Source organism: Oncorhynchus mykiss, chromosome 16 (genome assembly GCF_057628025.1).
Source record: "Oncorhynchus mykiss isolate SJ-2025 chromosome 16, ASM5762802v1, whole genome shotgun sequence".
NCBI lineage: Eukaryota > Metazoa > Chordata > Actinopteri > Salmoniformes > Salmonidae > Oncorhynchus > Oncorhynchus mykiss.
Window position 1 is genome coordinate 79,940,114 of NC_143037.1, and position 27,136 is coordinate 79,967,249.

The 27,136-nt window shown below is 51.3% G+C and overlaps 1 protein-coding gene across 1 annotated transcript in view; it reads right to left on the minus strand.

The window, feature by feature from the left end:
- LOC118939598 (uncharacterized) overlaps window positions 1-27,136 on the minus strand; it is a 245,340-nt gene that overhangs the window by 16,549 nt on the left and 201,655 nt on the right. Inside the window, exons 5-8 of the mRNA XM_090204055.1 lie at window positions 2,735-2,873; window positions 2,448-2,568; window positions 1,135-1,210; window positions 376-512 (exon numbers count right to left, since the gene is read on the minus strand). Of these exons, the coding sequence (XP_090060181.1) occupies window positions 376-512; window positions 1,135-1,210; window positions 2,448-2,568; window positions 2,735-2,873 (473 nt within the window). The remainder of the gene's footprint in view (window positions 1-375; window positions 513-1,134; window positions 1,211-2,447; window positions 2,569-2,734; window positions 2,874-27,136) is intronic.

Below are 27,136 nucleotides of genomic sequence, written 5' to 3' on the forward strand. Positions count from 1 at the left end.
ATGTTGTCGTTGTGTTGTCATTGTGTTGTCATTGTGTCGTTGTGTTGTCGTTGTGTTGTCGTTGTGTTGTTGTTGTGTTGTCGTTGTGTTGTCGTTGTGTTGTCGTTGTGTCGTTGTGTTGTCATTGTGTCGTTGTGTTGTCGTTGTGTTGTCGTTGTGTTGTCATTGTGTTGTCGTTGTGTTGTCGTTGTGTTGTCGTGTTGTCGTTGTGTTGTTGTGTTGTCGTTGTGTTGTTGTTGTGTTGTCTTTGTGTTGTTGTGTTGTCGTTGTGTCATTGTGTAGTCGTTGTGTTGTCGTTGTGTTGTTGTGTTGTCGTTGTGTTGTTGTGTTGTTGTTGTGTTGTCGTTGTGTTGTCGTTGAGTTGTCGTTGTGTACCTGGAACAGAGATGTCGTCCCAGTAAGGAGCGTCAAACTCAAACTCCCCGGCTATGATACGACAGAAGATGATCCGGTTGTGAAGGTCTGTGTTCTCTTCTTCTGTCTCGTCGTAGAACGGAGGATTCCCCGACAGACTAACAAAAAGAGACTATTTTATCCAAAGAGACTTACAGAGAGAAAGCTTGTAGTTTAATGTCCGCAGAACCAGATCTCAATCCCCTAGAGGTCATCGACGTTTGCCGATTTAGTAATACAGCAATAAATGTTATTGTATTCAAACCAGCTGCCGCGACAGATGTTATTGATGAGATATTTAGATATGTAGGAACGGCTGGCAAGGCATGAATTAACAGTATGTACATTAACAGTATGAACACTAACAGTATGTACATGCTATAACCCCTCTATGAACACTAACAGTATGTACATGCTATAACCCCTCTATGAACACTAACAGTATGTACATGCTATAACCCCTCTATGAACACTAACAGTATGTACATGCTATAACCCCTCTATGAACACTAACAGTATGTACATGCTATAACCCCTCTATGAACACTAACAGTATGTACATGCTATAACCCCTCTATGAACACTAACAGTATGTACATGCTATAACCCCTCTATGAATACTAACAGTATGTACATGCTATAACCCCTCTATGAACACTCTCAGTATGTACATACTATAACTCCTAAATGAACACTCACAGTGTGAAGACTACATGCTATAACTCCTCTATGAACACTCACAGTATGTACATGATGACCCCTACTGCCCAACAGTCCACTGGTCGACCGTACCGATGTCTGGCCACAACCTCAGGAGCTGAGAGAGAGAGAGAGAGAGAGAGAGAGAGAGAGAGAGAGAGAGAGAGAGACAGAGACAGAGACAGAGAGAGAAAGAGAGAAAGAGAGAGAGAGAGAGAGAGAGAGAGAGAGAGATAGTTAAGGGGTGATCGAGAGGGCAGGGGGAACGGAGAAAGAGGGGAGGGGGAACGGAGAGGCGACAACAAACTGGCTTCATTAATCAGCAGATTAATCAGTCTGTATCTTCCTTCAGCATTCTCCTCTTTCAATCCCTTCATCTCTCATTCTCTCCCTCTTCTCATTACCTCGCTGTCTCCTCTCCTTGTCCCCTCTCCTCTCTTTTTCCATCCCCTCATCTCTCATTGCTCTGCCGTGCCTCACCCTCTCCTCCGTCTTTCCTAACTTTTATTTCACCAATCCCTTAATGCAGTTAATTTATTTCTCTCCCTTCATCCCTCCCTCCCTCCTTATTCATCTATTTCATTTTGATGTAATTACTCTCTGGTGTGAATGACTGAGCTGCCCTTTACTGTAAATAAAGGACTGGAGGAGGAGGAAGAGAGGGATGAGGAGGAGAGGAGGAAGAGAGCAGAGAGAGGGGGAGAGCAGAGAGGGGGAGAGCAGAGAGGTGGAGAGCAGAGAGAGGTGGAGAGCAGAGAGGGGGAGAGCAGAGAGAGGTGGAGAGCAGAGAGGGGGAGAGCAGAGAGATGGAGAGCAGAGGGAGGTGGAGAGCAGAGAGAGGTGGAGAGCAGAGAGAGGTGGAGAGCAGAGAGGGGGAGAGCAGAGAGGTGGAGAGCAGAGAGAGATGGAGAGCAGAGAGAGGTGGCGAGCAGAGAGAGGTGGAGAGCAGAGAGGTGGAGAGCAGAGAGAGGTGGAGAGCAGAGAGGTGGAGAGCAGAGAGGTGGAGAGCAGAGAGAGGTGGAGAGCAGAGAGGTGGAGAGCAGAGAGAGGTGGAGAGCAGAGAGAGGTGAAGAGCAGAGAGGGGGAGAGCAGAGAGGGGTGGAGAGCAGAGAGGGGTGGAGAGTAGAGAGAGGTGGAGAGCAGAGAGGTGGAGAGCAGAGAGGTGGAGAGCAGAGAGGTGGAGAGCAGAGAGAGGTGGAGAGCAGAGAGGGGGAGAGCAGAGAGGGGGAGAGCAGAGAGGGGGAGAGCAGAGAGGGGTGGAGATCAGAGAGATGGAGAGCAGAGAGGGGGAGAGCAGAGAGGGGGAGAGCAGAGAAGTGGGGAGCAGAGAGGTGGAGAGCAGAGAGGTACTCTACCCAGGTACTCCGGTGTTCCACAGGGTTCTGTGATGGAACCGTTCTCAAACTTGGACAGGTAGAAATCTCGCAGAACCACTTTGTTGTGATTATTCTCTGTGTAGTACATCAGGTTCTCCAACTGTAGAACCACAAAACACACCACACACACTCATAAACCTGAAGCACACTCACTCATAAACATGAAGCACACACACTCAGAAACCTGAAGCACACACACTCAGAAACCTGAAGCACACACACACACACACACACACACACACACACACACACACACACACATTTACCTTGAGGTTCCTGTGTACGATGTTGAGTGAGTGTAGATAGGATACAGCCTCTAGAACCTGTTTGATCACGTTGGAAGCATCTCTCTCTGTGTAATTCCCCTGGTCCAGAATCCAGTCAAACACATCACCGCCTGTAGCCCTGCAACACACACACACACACACACACACACACAAACGCACACGCACACGCACACGCACACAAACACACACACACACACACACCTGGTTATTAAATTCAATAAGGCTTGTGAGTCCAACGACACCCTGGTCTCTCTCATTATTACCCCTGGTCCAACGACTCCCTGGTCTCTCTCTCATTACCGCAGGTCTCTCTCATCATTACCCCCGGTCCAACGACTCCCCGGTCTCTCTCATCATTACCCCTGGTCCAACGACTCCCCGGTCTCTCTCATCATTACCCCTGGTATATCTCATCATTACCCATGGTCTCTCTCATCATTACCCCTGGTCTCTCTCATCATTACCCCATGTCCAACGACTCCCTGGTCTCCCTCAACATTACCCCTGGTCTCTCTCATCATTAACCTTGGTACAACGACTCCCTGGTCTCTCTCTCTCATTACCCCTGGTACAATGACTCCCTGGTCTCTCTCTCTCATTACCCCTGGTCCAACGACTCCCTGCTCTCTCTCATTACCCCTGGTCCTACGACTCCCTGGTCTCTCTCTCTCATTACCCCTGGTCCAACGACTCCCTGGTCTCTCTCATCATTACCCCTGGTCTCTCTCATCATTACCCCTGGTATCTCTCATCATTACCCTTGGTCTCTCTCATCATTACCCCTGGTACAACGACTCCCTGGTCTCTCTCATTATTACCCCTGGTCTCTCATCATTAACCCTGGTACAACGACTCCCTGGTCTCTCTCATCATTACCCCTGGTCTCTCTCATCATTACCCCTGGTCTCTCTCATCATTAACCTTGGTACAACGACTCCCTGGTCTCTCTCTCTCATTACCCCTGGTCCAACAACTCCCTGCTCTCTCTCATATACCCCTGTTCAAACAACTCCCTGGTGTCGCTCTCTCATTACCCCTGGTCCAACGACTCCCTGCTCTCTCTCATTACCCCTGGTCCTACGACTCCCTGGTCTCTCTCTCATTACCCCTGGTCCAACGACTCCCTGGTCTCTCTCATCATTACCCCTGGTCTCTCTCATCATTACCCCTGGTATCTCTCATCATTACCCTTGGTCTCTCTCATCATTACCCCTGGTCCAACGACTCCCTGGTCTCTCTCATTATTACCCCTGGTCTCTCATCATTAACCCTGGTACAACGACTCCCTGGTCTCTGTCTCATTACCCCTGGTACAATGTCTCCCTGGTCTCTCTCTCTCATTACCCCTGGTCCAACAGCTCCCTGGTCTCTCTCTCTCATTACCCCTGGTCCAACGACTCCCTGGTCTCTCTCATTACCCCTGGTCAAACGACTCCCTGGTCTCTCTCTCTCTCATGACCCTGGTCCTAAGACTCCCTGGTCTCTCTCTCATTACCCCTGGTCCAACGACTCCATGGTCTCTCTCTCATTACCCCTGGTCTCTCTCATCATTACCCCTGGTCTCTCTCTCATTACCTCTGGTCCAACGACTCCCTGGTCTCTCTCATTACCCCTGGTCCAACGACTCACTGGTCTCTCTCATCATTACCCCTGGTCTCTCCCATAATTACCCCTGGTCTCTCTAATCATTGCCCCTGGAACAACGGCTCCCTGGTCTCTCTCATCATTACCCCTGGTCTCTCTCATCATTACCCCTGGTCTCTCTCATCATTGCCCCTGGAACAACGGCTCCCTGGTCTCTCTCATCATTACCCCTGGTCTCTCTCATCATTACCCCTGGTCTCTCTCATCATTACCCTTGGAACAACGGATCCCTGGTCTCTCTCATCATTACCCCTGGGACAATGGCTCCCTGGTTTCTCTCACCATTACCCCTGGTCTCTGTCATCATTACCCATGGAACAACGGCTCCATGGACTCTCTCATCATTACCCCTGGTCTCTCTCATCATTACCCCTGGAACAACGGCTCCCTGGTGTCTCTCATCATTACCTAATGTCTCTCTCATCATTACCCCTGGAACAACGGCTCCCTGGTGTCTCTCATCATTACACCTGGTCTGTCTCATCATTACCCCTGGTCCAACAGCTTCCTGGTCTCTCTCATCATTACCCCTGGTCTGTCTCATCATTACCCCTGGTCCAACGGCTTCCTGGTCTCTCTCATCATAACCCCTGGTCTCTCTCATCATTACCCCTGGTCCAACGGCTTCCTGGTCTCTCTCATCATTACCCCTGGTCTGTCTCATCATTACCCCTGGTCCCAAGGCTTCCTGGTCTTCCTCATCATTACCCCTGGTCTCTGTCATCATTTTCCCTGGTCCAACGGCTTCCTGGTCTCTCTCATCATTACCCCTGGTCTGTCTCCTCATTACCCCTGGTCCAATGGCTCCCTGGTCTCTGTCCCATTACCCTTGGTCTCTCTCATCATTACTCCTGGTCCAACGGCTCCCTAGTCTCTCTCATCATTAATTCCTGGTCTCTCTCATCATTACCCCTGGTCTCTCTCATCATTACCCCTAGAACAACGACTCCCTGGTCTCTCTCATCATTAACCTTGGTACAACGACTCCCTGGTCTCTCTCTCTCTCATTACCCCTGGTACAATGACTCCCTGGTCTCTCTCTCTCATTACCCCTGGTCCAACAACTCCCTGCTCTCTCTCATTACCCCTGGTCCAACGACTCCCTGGTCTCTCTCATCATTACCCCTGGTCTCTCTCATCATTACCCCTGGTCTCTCATCATTAACCCTGGTAAAACGACTCCCTGGTCTCTCTCTCATTACCCCGGTACAATGTCTCCCTGGTCTCTCTCTCTCATTACCCCTGGTCCAACAGCTCCCTGGTATCTCTCATCATTACCCCTGGTCTCTCTCATTATTACCACTGGTCCAATGGCTCCCTGGTCTCTGTCCCATTACCCCTGGTGTCTCTCATCATTACCCCTGGTCTCTCTCATCATTATCCCTGGTACAACGACTCCCTGGTCTCTCTCTCATTACCCCTGGTACAATGACTCCCTGGACTCTCTCTCTCATTACCCCTGGTCCAACGACTCCCTGGTCTCTCCCATCATTACCCCTGGTATATCTCATCATTACCCTTGGTCTCTCTCATCATTACCCCTGGTGTCTCTCATCATTACACCTGGTCTGTCTCATCATTACCCGTGTTCCAACAGCTTCCTGGTCTCTCTCATCATTACCCCTGGTCTGTCTCATCATTACCCCTGGTCCAACGGCTTCCTGGTCTCTCTCATCATAACCCCTGGTCTCTCTCATCATTACCCCTGGTCCAACGGCTTCCTGGTCTCTCTCATCATTACCCCTGGTCTGTCTCATTATTACCCCTGGTCCCAAGGCTTCCCTGTCTTCCTCATCATTACCCCTGGTCTCTGTCATCATTTTCCCTGGTCCAACAGCTTCCTGGTCTCTCTCATCATTACCCCTGATCTGTCTCCTCATTACCCCTGGTCCAATGGCTCCCTGGTCTCTGTCCCATTACCCTTGGTCTCTCTCATCATTACCCCTGGTCCAACGGCTCCCTAGTCTCTCTCATCATTACTCCTGGTCTCTCTCATCATTACCCCTGGTCTCTCTCATCATTACCCTTAGAACAACGACTCCCTGGTCTCTCTCATCATTACCCCTGGTCTCTCTCATCATTAACCTTGGTACAACGACTCCCTGGTCTCTCTCTCTCTCATTACCCCTGGTACAATGACTCCCTGGTCTCTCTCTCTCATTACCCCTGGTCCAACAACTCCCTGCTCTCTCTCATTACCCCTGGTCAAATGACTCCCTGGTCTCTCTCTCTCATTACCCCTGGTCCAACGACTCCCTGGTCTCTCTCATCATTACCCCTGGTCTCTCTCATCATTACCCCTGGTATCTCTCATCATTACCCTTGGTCTCTCTCATCCTTAACCCTGGTCCAACGACTCCCTGGTCTCTCTCATCATTACCCCTGGTCTCTCATCATTAACCCTGGTAAAACGACTCCCTGGTCTCTCTCTCATTACCCCTGGTACAATGTCTCCCTGGTCTCTCTCATCATTACCCCTGGTCTCTCTCATTATTACCACTGGTCCAATGGCTCCCTGGTCTCTGTCCCATTACCCCTGGTGTCTCTTATCATTACCCCTGGTCTCTCTCATCATTATCCCTGGTACAACGACTCCCTGGTCTCTCTCTCATTACCCCTGGTCCAACGGCTTCCTGGTCTCTCTCATCATAACCCCTGGTCTCTCTCATCATTACCCCTGGTCCAACGGATTCCTGGTCTCTCTCATCATTAACCCTGGTCTGTCTCATCATTACCCCTGGTCCCAAGGCTTCCTGGTCTTCCTCATCATTACCCCTGGTCTCTGTCATCATTTTCCCTGGTCCAACGGCTTCCTGGTCTCTCTCATCATTACCCCTGGTCTGTCTCCTCATTACCCCTGGTCCAATGGCTCCCTGGTCTCTGTCCCATTACCCTTGGTCTCTCTCATCATTACTCCTGGTCCAACGGCTCCCTAGTCTCTCTCATCATTACTCCTGGTCTCTCTCATCATTACCCCTGGTCTCTCTCATCATTACCCCTAGAACAACGACTCCCTGGTCTCTCTCATCATTACCCCTGGTCTCTCTCATCATTAACCTTGGTACAACGACTCCCTGGTCTCTCTCTCTCTCATTACCCCTGGTACAATGACTCCCTGGTCTCTCTCTCTTATTACCCCTGGTCCAACAACTCCCTGCTCTCTCTCATTACCCTTGGTCCAACGACTCCCTGGTCTCTCTCATCATTACCCCTGGTCTCTCTCATCATTACCCCTGGTATCTCTCATCATTACCCTTGGTCTCTCTCATCATTACCCCTGGTCCAACGACTCCCTGGTCTCTCTCATCATTACCCCTGGTCTCTCATCATTAACCCTGGTAAAACGACTCCCTGGTCTCTCTCTCATTACCCCTGGTACAATGTCTCCCTGGTCTCTCTCTCTCATTACCCCTGGTCCAACAGCTCCCTGGTATCTCTCATCATTACCCCTGGTATCTCTCATTATTACCACTGGTCCAATGGCTCCCTGGTCTCTGTCCCATTACCCCTGGTGTCTCTCATCATTACCCCTGGTCTCTCTCATCATTATCCCTGGTACAACGACTCCCTGGTCTCTCTCTCATTACCCCTGGTACAATGACTCCCTGGACTCTCTCTCTCATTACACCTGGTCCAACGACTCCCTGGTCTCTCCCATCATTACCCCTGGTATATCTCATTATTACCCTTGGTCTCTCTCATCATTACCCCTGGTGTCTCTCATCATTACATCTGGTCTGTCTCATCATTACCCCTGGTCCAACGGCTTCCTGGTCTCTCTCATCATAACCCCTGGTCTCTCTCATCATTACCCCTGGTCCAACGGCTTCCTGGTCTCTCTCATCATTACCCCTGGTCTGTCTCATTATTACCCCTGGTCCCAAGGCTTCCCTGTCTTCCTCATCATTACCCCTGGTCTCTGTCATCATTTTCCCTGGTCCAACGGCTTCCTGGTCTCTCTCATCATTACCCCTGGTCTGTCTCCTCATTACCACTGTCCAATGGCTCCCTGGTCTCTGTCCCATTACCCTTGGTCTCTCTCATCATTACCCCTGGTCCAACGGCTCCCTAGTCTCTCTCATCATTACTCCTGGTCTCTCTCATCATTACCCCTGGTCTCTCTCATCATTACCCCTAGAACAACGACTCCCTGGTCTCTCTCATCATTACCCCTGGTCTCTCTCATCATTAACCTTGGTACAACGACTCCCTGGTCTCTCTCTCTCTCATTACCCCTGGTACAATGACTCCCTGGTCTCTCTCTCTCATTACCCCTGGTCCAACAACTCCCTGCTCTCTCTCATTACCCCTGGTCAAATGACTCCCTGGTCTCTCTCTCTCATTACCCCTGGTCCAACGACTCCCTGGTCTCTCTCATCATTACCCCTGGTCTCTCTCATCATTACCCCTGGTATCGCTCATCATTACCCTTGGTCTCTCTCATCATTAACCCTGGTCCAACGACTCCCTGGTCTCTCTCTCATTACACCTGGTACAATGACTCCCTGGACTCTCTCTCTCATTACCCCTGGTCCAACGACTCCCTGGTCTCTCCCATCATTACCCCTGATATATCTCATCATTACCCTTGGTCTCTCTCATCATTACCCCTGGTGTCTCTCATCATTACCCCTTGTCCAACGACTCCCTGGTCTCGCTCTCTCATTACCCTTGGTCCAACGACTCCCTGCACTCTCTCATTACCACTGGTCCAACGACTCCCTGGTCTCTCTCATCATTACCCCTGGTCTCTCTCATCATTACACCAGGTATCTCTCATCATTACCCTTGGTCTCTCTCATCATTACCCCTGGTCCAACGACTCCCTGGTCTCTCTCATCATTACCCCTGGTCTCTCATCATTAACCCTGGTACAACGACTCCCTGGTCTCTCTCTCATTACCCCTGGTACAATGTCTCCCTGGTCTCTCTCTCTCATTACCCCTGGTCCAACGACTCCCTGGTCTCTCTCATTACCCCTGGTCAAACGACTCCCTGGTCTCTCTCTCTCATTACCCTGGTCCTACGACTCCCTGGTCTCTCTCTCATTAACCCTGGTCCAACGACTCCATGGTCTCTCTCTCATTACCCCTGGTCTCTCTCATCATTACCACTGGTCTCTCTCATCATTACCCCTGGTTTCTATCTCATTACCCCTGGTCCAACGACTCCCTTGTCTCTCTCATCATTACCCCTGGTCTCTCTCATCATTGCCTCTGGAACAATGGCTCCCTGGTCTCTCTCATCATTACCCCTGGTACAATGACTCCCTGGTCTCTCTCATCATAACCCCTGGTCTCTCTCATCATTACCCCTGGAACAACGGCTCCCTGGTCTCTCTCATCATTACCCCTGGTCTCTCTCATCATTACCCCTGGTCCAATGGCTTCCTGGTCGCTCTCATCATTACCCCTTGTCAGACGGCTCCCTGGTCTCTCTCATCATTACCCCTGGGCTCTCTCATCATTAACCCTGGTACAACGACTCCCTGGTCTCTCGTTCATTACCCCTGGTACAATGACTCCCTGGTCTCTCTCTCTCATTACCCCTGGTACAATGACTCCCTGGTCTCTCTCTCTCATTACCCCTGGTCCAACGACACCCTGGTCTCTCCCATCATTATCCCTGGTCTCTCTCATCATTACCCCTGGTCCAACGGCTCGCTGGTCTCTCCCATCATTACCCCTGGTCTCTCTCATTATTACCCCTGGTCCAATGGCTCCCTGGTCTCTGTCCCATTACCCCTGGTCTCTCTCATCATTACCCCTGGTCTCTCTCATCATTACCCCTGGTCTCTCTCATCATTAACCCTGGTACAACGACTCCCTGGTCTCTCTCTCATTACCCCTGGTACAATGACTCCCTGGACTCTCTCTCTCATTACCCCTGGTCCAACGACTCCCTGGTCTCTCTCATCATTAACCCTGGTACAACGACTCCCTGGTCTCTCGCTCATTACCCCTGGTACAATGACTCACTGGTCTCTCTCTCTCGTTACCTCTGGTCCAACGACACCCTGGTCTCTCCCATCATTATCCCTGGTCTCTCCCATCATTACCCCTGGTCCAACGGCTCCCTGGTCTCTCTCATCATTACCCCTGGTCTCTCTCATTATTACCCCTGGTACAATGGCTCCCTGGTCTCTGTCCCATTACCCCTGGTCTCTCTCATCATTACCCCTGGTCTCTCTCATCATTATCCCTGGTACAACGACTCCCTGGTCTCTCTCTCATTACCCCTGGTACAATGACTCCCTGGACTCTCTCTCTCATTACCCCTGGTCCAACGACTCCCTGGTCTCTCCCATCATTACCCCTGGTATATCTCATCATTACCCTTGGTCTCTCTCATCATTACCCCTGGTGTCTCTCATCATTACACCTGGTCTGTCTCATCATTACCCGTGTTCCAACAGCTTCCTGGTCTCTCTCATCATTACCCCTGGTCTGTCTCATCATTACCCCTGGTCCAACGGCTTCCTGGTCTCTCTCATCATAACCCCTGGTCTCTCTCATCATTACCCCTGGTCCAACGGCTTCCTGGTCTCTCTCATCATTACCCCTGGTCTGTCTCATTATTACCCCTGGTCCCAAGGCTTCCCTGTCTTCCTCATCATTACCCCTGGTCTCTGTCATCATTTTCCCTGGTCCAACAGCTTCCTGGTCTCTCTCATCATTACCCCTGATCTGTCTCCTCATTACCCCTGGTCCAATGGCTCCCTGGTCTCTGTCCCATTACCCTTGGTCTCTCTCATCATTACCCCTGGTCCAACGGCTCCCTAGTCTCTCTCATCATTACTCCTGGTCTCTCTCATCATTACCCCTGGTCTCTCTCATCGTTACCCTTAGAACAACGACTCCCTGGTCTCTCTCATCATTACCCCTGGTCTCTCTCATCATTAACCTTGGTACAACGACTCCCTGGTCTCTCTCTCTCTCATTACCCCTGGTACAATGACTCCCTGGTCTCTCTCTCTCATTACCCCTGGTCCAACAACTCCCTGCTCTCTCTCATTACCCCTGGTCAAATGACTCCCTGGTCTCTCTCTCTCATTACCCCTGGTCCAACGACTCCCTGGTCTCTCTCATCATTACCCCTGGTCTCTCTCATCATTACCCCTGGTATCTCTCATCATTACCCTTGGTCTCTCTCATCCTTAACCCTGGTCCAACGACTCCCTGGTCTCTCTCATCATTACCCCTGGTCTCTCATCATTAACCCTGGTAAAACGACTCCCTGGTCTCTCTCTCATTACCCCTGGTACAATGTCTCCCTGGTCTCTCTCATCATTACCCCTGGTCTCTCTCATTATTACCACTGGTCCAATGGCTCCCTGGTCTCTGTCCCATTACCCCTGGTGTCTCTTATCATTACCCCTGGTCTCTCTCATCATTATCCCCGGTACAACGACTCCCTGGTCTCTCTCTCATTACCCCTGGTCCAACGGCTTCCTGGTCTCTCTCATCATAACCCCTGGTCTCTCTCATCATTACCCCTGGTCCAACGGCTTCCTGGTCTCTCTCATCATTAACCCTGGTCTGTCTCATCATTACCTCTGGTCCCAAGGCTTCCTGGTCTTCCTCATCATTACCCCTGGTCTCTGTCATCATTTTCCCTGGTCCAACGGCTTCCTGGTCTCTCTCATCATTACCCCTGGTCTGTCTCCTCATTACCCCTGGTCCAATGGCTCCCTGGTCTCTGTCCCATTACCCTTGGTCTCTCTCATCATTACTCCTGGTCCAACGGCTCCCTAGTCTCTCTCATCATTACTCCTGGTCTCTCTCATCATTACCCCTGGTCTCTCTCATCATTACCCCTAGAACAACGACTCCCTGGTCTCTCTCATCATTACCCCTGGTCTCTCTCATCATTAACCTTGGTACAACGACTCCCTGGTCTCTCTCTCTCTCATTACCCCTGGTACAATGACTCCCTGGTCTCTCTCTCTTATTACCCCTGGTCCAACAACTCCCTGCTCTCTCTCATTACCCTTGGTCCAACGACTCCCTGGTCTCTCTCATCATTACCCCTGGTCTCTCTCATCATTACCCCTGGTATCTCTCATCATTACCCTTGGTCTCTCTCATCATTACCCCTGGTCCAACGACTCCCTGGTCTCTCTCATCATTACCCCTGGTCTCTCATCATTAACCCTGGTAAAACGACTCCCTGGTCTCTCTCTCATTACCCCTGGTACAATGTCTCCCTGGTCTCTCTCTCTCATTACCCCTGGTCCAACAGCTCCCTGGTATCTCTCATCATTACCCCTGGTATCTCTCATTATTACCACTGGTCCAATGGCTCCCTGGTCTCTGTCCCATTACCCCTGGTGTCTCTCATCATTACCCCTGGTCTCTCTCATCATTATCCCTGGTACAACGACTCCCTGGTCTCTCTCTCATTACCCCTGGTACAATGACTCCCTGGACTCTCTCTCTCATTACACCTGGTCCAACGACTCCCTGGTCTCTCCCATCATTACCCCTGGTATATCTCATTATTACCCTTGGTCTCTCTCATCATTACCCCTGGTGTCTCTCATCATTACATCTGGTCTGTCTCATCATTACCCGTGTTCCAACAGCTTCCTGGTCTCTCTCATCATTACCCCTGGTCTGTCTCATCATTACCCCTGGTCCAACGGCTTCCTGGTCTCTCTCATCATAACCCCTGGTCTCTCTCATCATTACCCCTGGTCCAACGGCTTCCTGGTCTCTCTCATCATTACCCCTGGTCTGTCTCATTATTACCCCTGGTCCCAAGGCTTCCCTGTCTTCCTCATCATTACCCCTGGTCTCTGTCATCATTTTCCCTGGTCCAACGGCTTCCTGGTCTCTCTCATCATTACCCCTGGTCTGTCTCCTCATTACCCCTGTCCAATGGCTCCCTGGTCTCTGTCCCATTACCCTTGGTCTCTCTCATCATTACCCCTGGTCCAACGGCTCCCTAGTCTCTCTCATCATTACTCCTGGTCTCTCTCATCATTACCCCTGGTCTCTCTCATCATTACCCCTAGAACAACGACTCCCTGGTCTCTCTCATCATTACCCCTGGTCTCTCTCATCATTAACCTTGGTACAACGACTCCCTGGTCTCTCTCTCTCTCATTACCCCTGGTACAATGACTCCCTGGTCTCTCTCTCTCATTACCCCTGGTCCAACAACTCCCTGCTCTCTCTCATTACCCCTGGTCAAATGACTCCCTGGTCTCTCTCTCTCATTACCCCTGGTCCAACGACTCCCTGGTCTCTCTCATCATTACCCCTGGTCTCTCTCATCATTACCCCTGGTATCGCTCATCATTACCCTTGGTCTCTCTCATCATTAACCCTGGTCCAACGACTCCCTGGTCTCTCTCTCATTACACCTGGTACAATGACTCCCTGGACTCTCTCTCTCATTACCCCTGGTCCAACGACTCCCTGGTCTCTCCCATCATTACCCCTGATATATCTCATCATTACCCTTGGTCTCTCTCATCATTACCCCTGGTGTCTCTCATCATTACCCCTTGTCCAACGACTCCCTGGTCTCGCTCTCTCATTACCCTTGGTCCAACGACTCCCTGCACTCTCTCATTACCACTGGTCCAACGACTCCCTGGTCTCTCTCATCATTACCCCTGGTCTCTCTCATCATTACACCAGGTATCTCTCATCATTACCCTTGGTCTCTCTCATCATTACCCCTGGTCCAACGACTCCCTGGTCTCTCTCATCATTACCCCTGGTCTCTCATCATTAACCCTGGTACAACGACTCCCTGGTCTCTCTCTCATTACCCCTGGTACAATGTCTCCCTGGTCTCTCTCTCTCATTACCCCTGGTCCAACGACTCCCTGGTCTCTCTCATTACCCCTGGTCAAACGACTCCCTGGTCTCTCTCTCTCATTACCCTGGTCCTACGACTCCCTGGTCTCTCTCTCATTAACCCTGGTCCAACGACTCCATGGTCTCTCTCTCATTACCCCTGGTCTCTCTCATCATTACCACTGGTCTCTCTCATCATTACCCCTGGTTTCTATCTCATTACCCCTGGTCCAACGACTCCCTTGTCTCTCTCATCATTACCCCTGGTCTCTCTCATCATTGCCTCTGGAACAATGGCTCCCTGGTCTCTCTCATCATTACCCCTGGTACAATGACTCCCTGGTCTCTCTCATCATAACCCCTGGTCTCTCTCATCATTACCCCTGGAACAACGGCTCCCTGGTCTCTCTCATCATTACCCCTGGTCTCTCTCATCATTACCCCTGGTCCAATGGCTTCCTGGTCGCTCTCATCATTACCCCTTGTCAGACGGCTCCCTGGTCTCTCTCATCATTACCCCTGGGCTCTCTCATCATTAACCCTGGTACAACGACTCCCTGGTCTCTCGTTCATTACCCCTGGTACAATGACTCCCTGGTCTCTCTCTCTCATTACCCCTGGTACAATGACTCCCTGGTCTCTCTCTCTCATTACCCCTGGTCCAACGACACCCTGGTCTCTCCCATCATTATCCCTGGTCTCTCTCATCATTACCCCTGGTCCAACGGCTCCCTGGTCTCTCTCATCATTACCCCTGGTCTCTCTCATTATTACCCCTGGTCCAATGGCTCCCTGGTCTCTGTCCCATTACCCCTGGTCTCTCTCATCATTACCCCTGGTCTCTCTCATCATTACCCCTGGTCTCTCTCATCATTAACCCTGGTACAACGACTCCCTGGTCTCTCTCTCATTACCCCTGGTACAATGACTCCCTGGACTCTCTCTCTCATTACCCCTGGTCCAACGACTCCCTGGTCTCTCTCATCATTAACCCTGGTACAACGACTCCCTGGTCTCTCGCTCATTACCCCTGGTACAATGACTCACTGGTCTCTCTCTCTCGTTACCTCTGGTCCAACGACACCCTGGTCTCTCCCATCATTATCCCTGGTCTCTCCCATCATTACCCCTGGTCCAACGGCTCCCTGGTCTCTCTCATCATTACCCCTGGTCTCTCTCATTATTACCCCTGGTACAATGGCTCCCTGGTCTCTGTCCCATTACCCCTGGTCTCTCTCATCATTACCCCTGGTCTCTCTCATCATTACCCCTGGTCTCTCTCATCATTAACCCTGGTACAACGACTCCCTGGTCTCTCTCATTACCCCTGGTACAATGACTCCCTGGACTCTCTCTCTCATTACCCCTGGTCCAACGACTCCCTGGTCTCTCTCATTACCCCTGGTCAAACGACTCCCTGGTCTCTCTCTCTCTCATTACCCTGGTCCTACGACTCCCTGGTCTCTCTCTCATTACCCCTGGTCCAACGACTCCCTGGTCTCTCTCTCATTACCCCTGGTCCATCGACTCCACGGTCTCTCTCTCATTACCCCTGGTCCAACGACTCCCTGGTCTCTCTCTCATTACCCCTGGTCCAACGACTCACTGGTCTCTCTCATCATTACCCCTGGTCTCTCTCATCATTACCCCTGGGCTCTCTCATCATTAACCCTGGTACAACGACTCCCTGGTCTCTCGCTCATTACCCCTGGTACAATGACTCCCTGGTTTCTCTCTCTCATTACCCCTGGTCCAACGACTCCCTGATCTCTCTCATTATTACCCCCGGTCTCTCTCATCATTACCCCTGGTCTCTCTCATCATTACCCCTGGTCCAACGACTCTCTGGTCTCTCTCATCATTACCCCTGGTCCAACAGCTCCCTGGTCTCTCTCATCATTACCCCTGGTCTCTCTCATCATTACCCCCGGACATCATTACCCGTAGAACAAGGGCTCCCTGCTCTCTCTCATCATTACCCCTGGTCTCTAACATCATTACCCTGGTCTCTCTTATCATCACCCCTGGTCCAATGGCTTCCTAATCGCTCTCATCATTACCCCTGGTTAGACGGCTCCCTGGCTTCTCTCACCATTACCCCTGGTCTCTGTCATCATTACCCATGGAACAACGGCTCCATGGTCTCTCTCATCATTACCCCTGTTCTCTCTCATCATTACCCCTGGAACAACGGCTCCCTGGTGTCTCTCATCATTACCTAATGTCTCTCTCATCATTACCCCTGGAACAACGGCTCCCTGGTGTCTCTCATCATTACACCTGGTCTGTCTCATCATTACCCCTGGTCCAACAGCTTCCTGGTCTCTCTCATCATTACCCCTGGTCTGTCTCATCATTACCCCTGGTCCAACGGCTTCCTGGTCTCTCTCATCATAACCCCTGGTCTCTCTCATCATTACCCCTGGTCCAACGGCTTCCTGGTCTCTCTCATCATTACCCCTGGTCTGTCTCATTATTACCCCTGGTCCCAAGGCTTCCCTGTCTTCCTCATCATTACCCCTGGTCTCTCTCATCATTACCCCTGGTCCAACGACTCTCTGGTCTCTCTCATCATTACCCCTGGTCCAACAGCTCCCTGGTCTCTCTCATCATTACCCCTGGTCTCTCTCATCATTACCCCCGGACTCTCTCATCATTACCCGTAGAACAAGGGCTCCCTGCTCTCTCTCATCATTACCCCTGGTCTCTAACATCATTACCCTGGTCTCTCTTATCATCACCCCTGGTCCAATGGCTTCCTAATCGCTCTCATCATTACCCCTGGTTAGACGGCTCCCTGGTGTCTCTCATCATTACCCCTGGGCTCTCTCATCATTAACCCTGGTACATCGACTCCCTGGTCTCTCGCTCATTACCCCTGGCACAACGACTCCCTGATCTCTTTCATCATTACCCCTGGTCTCTCTCATCATTGCCCCTGGAACAACGGCTCCCTGGTCTCTCTCATCATTACCCCTGGTCTCTCTCATCATTACCCCTGGTCTCTCTCATCATTACCCTTGGAACAACGGATCCCTGGTCTCTCTCATCATTACCCCTGGGACAATGGCTCCCTGGCTTCTCTCACCATTACCCCTGGTCTCTGTCATCATTACCCATGGAACAACGGCTCCATGGTCTCTCTCATCATTACCCCTGGTCTCTTTCATCATTACCCCTGGAACAACGGCTCCCTGGTGTCTCTCATCATTACCTAATGTCTCTCTCATCATTACCCCTGGAACAACGGCTCCCTGGTGTCTCTCATTATTACACCTGGTCTGTCTCATCATTACCCCTGGTCCAACAGCTTCCTGGTCTCTCTCATCATTACCCCTGGTCTGTCTCATCATTACCCCTGGTCCAACGGCTTCCTGGTCTCTCTCATCATAACCCCTGGTCTCTCTCATCATTACCCCTGGTCCAACGGCTTCCTGGTCTCTCTCATCATTACCCCTGGTCTGTCTCATCATTACCCCTGGTCCCAAGGCTTCCTGGTCTTCCTCATCATAACCCCTGGTCTCTGTCATCATTTTCCCTGGTCCAACGGCTTCCTGGTCTCTCTCATCATTACCCCTGGTCTGTCTCCTCATTACCCCTGGTCCAATGGCTCCCTGGTCTCTGTCCCATTACCCTTGGTCTCTCTCATCATTACTCCTGGTCCAACGGCTCCCTAGTCTCTCTCATCATTAATTCCTGGTCTCTCTCATCATTACCCCTGGTCTCTCTCATCATTACCCCTAGAACAACGACTCCCTGGTCTCTCTCATCATTACCCCTGGTCTCTCTCATAATTAACCTTGGTACAACGACTCCCTGGTCAATCTCTCTCTCATTACCCCTGGTACAATGACTCCCTGGTCTCTCTCTCTCATTACCCCTGGTCCAACAACTCCCTGCTCTCTCTCATTACCCCTGGTCCAACGACTCCCTGGTCTCTCTCATCATTACCCCTGGTCTCTCTCATCATTACCCCTGGTCTCTCATCATTAACCCTGGTAAAACGACTCCCTGGTCTCTCTCTCATTATCCCTGGTACAATGTCTCCCTGGTCTCTCTCTCTCATTACCCCTGGTCCAACAGCTCCCTGGTATCTCTCATCATTACCCCTGGTCTCTCTCATTATTACCACTGGTCCAATGGCTCCCTGGTCTCTGTCCCATTACCCCTGGTGTCTCTCATCATTACCCCTGGTCTCTCTCATCATTATCCCTGGTACAACGACTCCCTGGTCTCTCTCTCATTACCCCTGGTACAATGACTCCCTGGACTCTCTCTCTCATTACCCCTGGTCCAACGACTCCCTGGTCTCTCCCATCATTACCCCTGGTATATCTCATCATTACCCTTGGTCTCTCTCATCATTACCCCTGGTGTCTCTCATCATTACACCTGGTCTGTCTCATCATTACCCGTGTTCCAACAGCGTCCTGGTCTCTCTCATCATTACCCCTGGTCTGTCTCATCATTACCCCTGGTCCAACGGCTTCCTGGTCTCTCTCATCATAACCCCTGGTCTCTCTCATCATTACCCCTGGTCCAACGGCTTCCTGGTCTCTCTCATCATTAACCCTGGTCTGTCTCATTATTACCCCTGGTCCCAAGGCTTCCCTGTCTTCTTCATCATTACCCCTGGTCTCTGTCATCATTTTCCCTGGTCCAACGGCTTCCTGGTCTCTCTCATCATTACCCCTGGTCTGTCTCCTCATTACCCCTGGTCCAATGGCTCCCTGGTCTCTGTCCCATTACCCTTGGTCTCTCTCATCATTACCCCTGGTCCAACGGCTCCCTAGTCTCTCTCATCATTACTCCTGGTCTCTCTCATCATTACCCCTGGTCTCTCTCATCATTACCCCTAGAACAACGACTCCCTGGTCTCTCTCATCATTACCCCTGGTCTCTCTCATCATTAACCTTGGTACAACGACTCCCTGGTCTCTCTCTCTCTCATTAGCCCTGGTACAATGACTCCCTGGTCTCTCTCTCTCATTACCCCTGGTCCAACAACTCCCTGCTCTCTCTCATTACCCCTGGTCAAATGACTCCCTGGTCTCTCTCTCTCTCATTACCCCTGGTCCAACGACTCCCTGGTCTCTCTCATCATTACCCCTGGTCTCTCTCATCATTACTCCTGGTCTCTCTCATCATTACCCCTGGTCTCTCTCATCATTACCCCTAGAACAACGACTCCCTGGTCTCTCTCATCATTACCCCTGGTCTCTCTCATCATTAACCTTGGTACAACGACTCCCTGGTCTCTCTCTCTCTCATTATCCCTGGTACAATGACTCCCTGGTCTCTCTCTCTCATTACCCCTGGTCCAACAACTCCCTGCTCTCTCTCATTACCCCTGGTCAAATGACTCCCTGGTCTCTCTCTCTCTCATTACCCCTGGTCCAACGACTCCCTGGTCTCTCTCATCATTACCCCTGGTCTCTCTCATCATTACCCCTGGTATCTCTCATCATTACCCTTGGTCTCTCTCATCCTTAACCCTGGTCCAACGACTCCCTGGTCTCTCTCATCATTACCCCTGGTCTCTCATCATTAACCCTGGTAAAACGACTCCCTGGTCTCTCTCTCATTACCCCTGGTACAATGTCTCCCTGGTCTCTCTCATCATTACCCCTGGTCTCTCTCATTATTACCACTGGTCCAATGGCTCCCTGGTCTCTGTCCCATTACCCCTGGTGTCTCTTATCATTACCCCTGGTCTCTCTCATCATTATCCCTGGTACAACGACTCCCTGGTCTCTCTCTCATTACCCCTGGTCCAACGGCTTCCTGGTCTCTCTCATCATAACCCCTGGTCTCTCTCATCATTACCCCTGGTCCAACGGCTTCCTGGTCTCTCTCATCATTAACCCTGGTCTGTCTCATCATTACCCCTGGTCCCAAGGCTTCCTGGTCTTCCTCATCATTACCCCTGGTCTCTGTCATCATTTTCCCTGGTCCAACGGCTTCCTGGTCTCTCTCATCATTACCCCTGGTCTGTCTCCTCATTACCCCTGGTCCAATGGCTCCCTGGTCTCTGTCCCATTACCCTTGGTCTCTCTCATCATTACTCCTGGTCCAACGGCTCCCTAGTCTCTCTCATCATTACTCCTGGTCTCTCTCATCATTACCCCTGGTCTCTCTCATCATTACCCCTAGAACAACGACTCCCTGGTCTCTCTCATCATTACCCCTGGTCTCTCTCATCATTAACCTTGGTACAACGACTCCCTGGTCTCTCTCTCTCTCATTACCCCTGGTACAATGACTCCCTGGTCTCTCTCTCTCATTACCCCTGGTCCAACAACTCCCTGCTCTCTCTCATTACCCTTGGTCCAACGACTCCCTGGTCTCTCTCATCATTACCCCTGGTCTCTCTCATCATTACCCCTGGTATCTCTCATCATTACCCTTGGTCTCTCTCATCATTACCCCTGGTCCAACGACTCCCTGGTCTCTCTCATCATTACCCCTGGTCTCTCATCATTAACCCTGGTAAAACGACTCCCTGGTCTCTCTCTCATTACCCCTGGTACAATGTCTCCCTGGTCTCTCTCTCTCATTACCCCTGGTCCAACAGCTCCCTGGTATCTCTCATCATTACCCCTGGTCTCTCTCATTATTACCACTGGTCCAATGGCTCCCTGGTCTCTGTCCCATTACCCCTGGTGTCTCTCATCATTACCCCTGGTCTCTCTCATCATTATCCCTGGTACAACGACTCCCTGGTCTCTCTCTCATTACCCCTGGTACAATGACTCCCTGGACTCTCTCTCTCATTACACCTGGTTCAACGACTCCCTGGTCTCTCCCATCATTACCCCTGGTATATCTCATCATTACCCTTGGTCTCTCTCATCATTACCCCTGGTGTCTCTCATCATTACATCTGGTCTGTCTCATCATTACCCGTGTTCCAACAGCTTCCTGGTCTCTCTCATCATTACCCCTGGTCTGTCTCATCATTACCACTGGTCCAACGGCTTCCTGGTCTCTCTCATCATAACCCCTGGTCTCTCTCATCATTACCCCTGGTCCAACGGCTTCCTGGTCTCTCTCATCATTACCCCTGGTCTGTCTCATTATTACCCCTGGTCCCAAGGCTTCCCTGTCTTCCTCATCATTACCCCTGGTCTCTGTCATCATTTTCCCTGGTCCAACGGCTTCCTGGTCTCTCTCATCATTACCCCTGGTCTGTCTCCTCATTACCCCTGGTCGAATGGCTCCCTGGTCTCTGTCCCATTACCCTTGGTCTCTCTCATCATTACCCCTGGTCCAACGGCTCCCTAGTCTCTCTCATCATTACTCCTGGTCTCTCTCATCATTACCCCTGGTCTCTCTCATCATTACCCCTAGAACAACGACTCCCTGGTCTCTCTCATCATTACCCCTGGTCTCTCTCATCATTAACCTTGGTACAACGACTCCCTGGTCTCTCTCTCTCTCATTACCCCTGGTACAATGACTCCCTGGTCTCTCTCTCTCATTACCCCTGGTCCAACAACTCCCTGCTCTCTCTCATTACCCCTGGTCAAATGACTCCCTGGTCTCTCTCTCTCATTACCCCTGGTCCAACGACTCCCTGGTCTCTCTCATCATTACCCCTGGTCTCTCACATCATTACCCCTGGTATCTCTCATCATTACCCTTGGTCTCTCTCATCATTAACCCTGGTCCAACGACTCCCTGGTCTCTCTCTCATTACACCTGGTACAATGACTCCCTGGACTCTCTCTCTCATTACCCCTGGTCCAACGACTCCCTGGTCTCTCCCATCATTACCCCTGGTATATCTCATCATTACCCTTGGTCTCTCTCATCATTACCCCTGGTGTCTCTCATCATTACCCCTTGTCCAACGACTCCCTGTTCTCGCTCTCTCATTACCCTTGGTCCAACGACTCCCTGCACTCTCTCATTACCCCTGGTCCTACGACTCCATGGTCTCTCTCTCATTACCCATCGTCTCTCTCATCATTACCCCTGGTCTCTCTCATCAATACCCCTGGTCTCTATCTCATTACCACTGGTCCAACGACTCCCTGGTCTCTCTCATCATTACCCCTGGTCTCTCTCATCATTACACCAGGTATCTCTCATCATTACCCTTGGTCTCTCTCATCATTACCCCTGGTACAACGACTCCCTGGTCTCTCTCTCATTACCCCTGGTACAATGTCTCCCTGGTCTCTCTCTCTCATTACCCCTGGTCCAACGACTCCCTGGTCTCTCTCATTACCCCTGGTCAAACGACTCCCTGGTCTCTCTCTCTCATTACCCTGGTCCTACGACTCCCTGGTCTCTCTCTCATTAACCCTGGTCCAATGACTCCATGGTCTCTCTCTCATTACCCCTGGTCTCTCTCATCATTACCACTGGTCTCTCTCATAATTACCCCTGGTTTCTATCTCATTACCCCTGGTCCAACGACTCCCTTGTCTCTCTCATCATTACCCCTGGTCTCTCTCATCATTGCCTCTGGAACAATGGCTCCCTGGTCTCTCTCATCATTACCCCTGGTACAATGACTCCCTGGTCTCTCTCATCATAACCCCTGGTCTCTCTCATCATTACCCCTGGAACAACGGCTCCCTGGTCTCTCTCATCATTACCCCTGGTCTCTCTCATCATTACCCCTGGTCTCTATCATCATTACCCCTGGTCCAACGGCTCCCTGGTCTCTCTCATCATTACCTCTGGTCTCTCTCATCATTACCCCTGGTCCAATGGCTTCCTGGTCGCTCTCATCATTACCCCTTGTCAGACGGCTCCCTGGTCTCTCTCATCATTACCCCTGGGCTCTCTCATCATTAACCCTGGTACAACGACTCCCTGGTCTCTCGTTCATTACCCCTGGTACAATGACTCCCTGGTCTCTCTCTCTCATTACCCCTGGTCCAACGACTCCCTGGTCTCTCTCATCATTAACCCTGGTACAACGACTCCCTGGTCTCTCGCTCATTACCCCTGGTACAATGACTCCCTGGTCTCTCTCTCTCATTACCCCTGGTCCAACGACACCCTGGTCTCTCCCATCATTATCCCTGGTCTCTCTCATCATTACCCCTGGTCCAACGGCTCCCTGGTCTCTCTCATCATTACCCCTGGTACAACGACTCCCTGGTCTCTCTCTCATTACCCCTGGTACAATGACTCCCTGGACTCTCTCTCTCATTACCCCTGGTCCAACGACTCCCTGGTCTCTCTCATCATTAACCCTGGTACAACGACTCCCTGGTCTCTCGCTCATTACCCCTGGTACAATGACTCCCTGGTCTCTCTCTCTCATTACCCCTGGTCCAACGACACCCTGGTCTCTCCCATCATTATCCCTGGTCTCTCTCATCATTACCCCTGGTCCAACGGCTCCCTGGTCTCTCTCATCATTACCCCTGGTCTCTCTCATTATTAACCCTGGTACAACGACTCCCTGGTCTCTCGCTCATTACCCCTGGTACAATGACTCCCTGGTCTCTCTCTCTCATTACCCCTGGTCCAACGACACCCTGGTCTCTCCCATCATTATCCCTGGTCTCTCTCATCATTACCCCTGGTCCAACGGCTCCCTGGTCTCTCTCATCATTACCCCTGGTCTCTCTCATTATTACCCCTGGTCCAATGGCTCCCTGGTCTCTGTCCCATTACCCCTGGTCTCTCTCATCATTACCCCTGGTCTCTCTCATCATTACCCCTGGTCTCTCTCATCATTAACCCTGGTACAACGACTCCCTGGTCTCTCTCATTACCCCTGGTACAATGACTCCCTGGACTCTCTCTCTCATTACCCCTGGTCCAACGACTCCCTGGTCTCTCTCATTACCCCTGGTCAAACGACTCCCTGGTCTCTCTCTCTCTCATTACCCTGGTCCTACGACTCCCTGGTCTCTCTCTCATTACCCCTGGTCCAACGACTCCCTGGTCTCTCTCTCATTACCCCTGGTCCATCGACTCCACGGTCTCTCTCTCATTACCCCTGGTCCAACGACTCCCTGGTCTCTCTCTCATTACCCCTGGTCCAACGACTCACTGGTCTCTCTCATCATTACCCCTGGTCTCTCTCATCATTACCCCTGGGCTCTCTCATCATTAACCCTGGTACAACGACTCCCTGGTCTCTCGCTCTTTACCCCTGGTACAATGACTCCCTGGTTTCTCTCTCTCATTACCCCTGGTCCAACGACTCCCTGATCTCTCTCATTATTACCCCCGGTCTCTCTCATCATTACCCCTGGTCTCTCTCATCATTACCCCTGGTCCAACGACTCTCTGGTCTCTCTCATCATTACCCCTGGTCCAACAGCTCCCTGGTCTCTCTCATCATTACCCCTGGTCTCTCTCATCATTACCCCCGGACTCTCTCATCATTACCCGTAGAACAAGGGCTCCCTGCTCTCTCTCATCATTACCCCTGGTCTCTAACATCATTACCCTGGTCTCTCTTATCATCACCCCTGGTCCAATGGCTTCCTAATCGCTCTCATCATTACCCCTGGTTAGACGGCTCCCTGGTGTCTCTCATCATTACCCCTGGGCTCTCTCATCATTAACCCTGGTACATCGACTCCCTGGTCTCTCGCTCATTACCCCTGGCACAACGACTCCCTGATCTCTTTCATCATTACCCCTGGTCTCTCTCATCATTGCCCCTGGAACAACGGCTCCCTGGTCTCTCTCATCATTACCCCTGGTCTCTCACATCATTACCCCTGGTCTCTCTCATCATTACCCTTGGAACAACGGATCCCTGGTCTCTCTCATCATTACCCCTGGGACAATGGCTCCCTGGTTTCTCTCACCATTACCCCTGGTCTCTGTCATCATTACCCATGGAACAATGGCTCCATGGTCTCTCTCATCATTACCCCTGGTCTCTCTCATCATTACCCCTGGTCCAACGGCTTCCTGGTCTCTCTCATCATTACCCCTGGTCTGTCTCATTATTACCCCTGGTCCCAAGGCTTCCCTGTCTTCCTCATCATTACCCCTGGTCTCTGTCATCATTTTCCCTGGTCCAACGGCTTCCTGGTCTCTCTCATCATTACCCCTGGTCTGTCTCCTCATTACCCCTGGTCCAATGGCTCCCTGGTCTCTGTCCCATTACCCTTGGTCTCTCTCATCATTACCCCTGGTCCAACGGCTCCCTAGTCTCTCTCATCATTACTCCTGGTCTCTCTCATCATTACCCCTGGTCTCTCTCATCATTAACCTTGGTACAACGACTCCCTGGTCTCTCTCTCTCTCATTACCCCTGGTACAATGACTCCCTGGTCTCTCTCTCTCATTACCCCTGGTCCAACAACTCCCTGCTCTCTCTCTCATTACCCCTGGTCAAATGACTCCCTGGTCTCTCTCTCTCATTACCCCTGGTCCAACGACTCCCTGGTCTCTCTCATCATTACCCCTGGTCTCTCACATCATTACCCCTGGTATCTCTCATCATTACCCTTGGTCTCTCTCATCATTAACCCTGGTCCAACGACTCCCTGGTCTCTCTCTCATTACACCTGGTACAATGACTCCCTGGACTCTCTCTCTCATTACCCCTGGTCCAACGACTCCCTGGTCTCTCCCATCATTACCCCTGGTATATCTCATCATTACCCTTGGTCTCTCTCATCATTACCCCTGGTGTCTCTCATCATTACCCCTTGTCCAACGACTCCCTGGTCTCGCTCTCTCATTACCCTTGGTCCAACGACTCCCTGCACTCTCTCATTACCCCTGGTCCTACGACTCCATGGTCTCTCTCTCATTACCCATCGTCTCTCTCATCATTACCCCTGGTCTCTCTCATCAATACCCCTGGTCTCTATCTCATTACCACTGGTCCAACGACTCCCTGGTCTCTCTCATCATTACCCCTGGTCTCTCTCATCATTACACCAGGTATCTCTCATCATTACCCTTGGTCTCTCTCATCATTACCCCTGGTACAACGACTCCCTGGTCTCTCTCTCATTACCCCTGGTACAATGTCTCCCTGGTCTCTCTCTCTCATTACCCCTGGTCCAACGACTCCCTGGTCTCTCTCATTACCCCTGGTCAAACGACTCCCTGGTCTCTCTCTCTCATTACCCTGGTCCTACGACTCCCTGGTCTCTCTCTCATTAACCCTGGTCCAATGACTCCATGGTCTCTCTCTCATTACCCCTGGTCTCTCTCATCATTACCACTGGTCTCTCTCATAATTACCCCTGGTTTCTATCTCATTACCCCTGGTCCAACGACTCCCTTGTCTCTCTCATCATTACCCCTGGTCTCTCTCATCATTGCCTCTGGAACAATGGCTCCCTGGTCTCTCTCATCATTACCCCTGGTACAATGACTCCCTGGTCTCTCTCATCATAACCCCTGGTCTCTCTCATCATTACCCCTGGAACAACGGCTCCCTGGTCTCTCTCATCATTACCCCTGGTCTCTCTCATCATTACCCCTGGTCTCTATCATCATTACCCCTGGTCCAACGGCTCCCTGGTCTCTCTCATCATTACCTCTGGTCTCTCTCATCATTACCCCTGGTCCAATGGCTTCCTGGTCGCTCTCATCATTACCCCTTGTCAGACGGCTCCCTGGTCTCTCTCATCATTACCCCTGGGCTCTCTCATCATTAACCCTGGTACAACGACTCCCTGGTCTCTCGTTCATTACCCCTGGTACAATGACTCCCTGGTCTCTCTCTCTCATTACCCCTGGTCCAACGACTCCCTGGTCTCTCTCATCATTAACCCTGGTACAACGACTCCCTGGTCTCTCGCTCATTACCCCTGGTACAATGACTCCCTGGTCTCTCTCTCTCATTACCCCTGGTCCAACGACACCCTGGTCTCTCCCATCATTATCCCTGGTCTCTCTCATCATTACCCCTGGTCCAACGGCTCCCTGGTCTCTCTCATCATTACCCCTGGTACAACGACTCCCTGGTCTCTCTCTCATT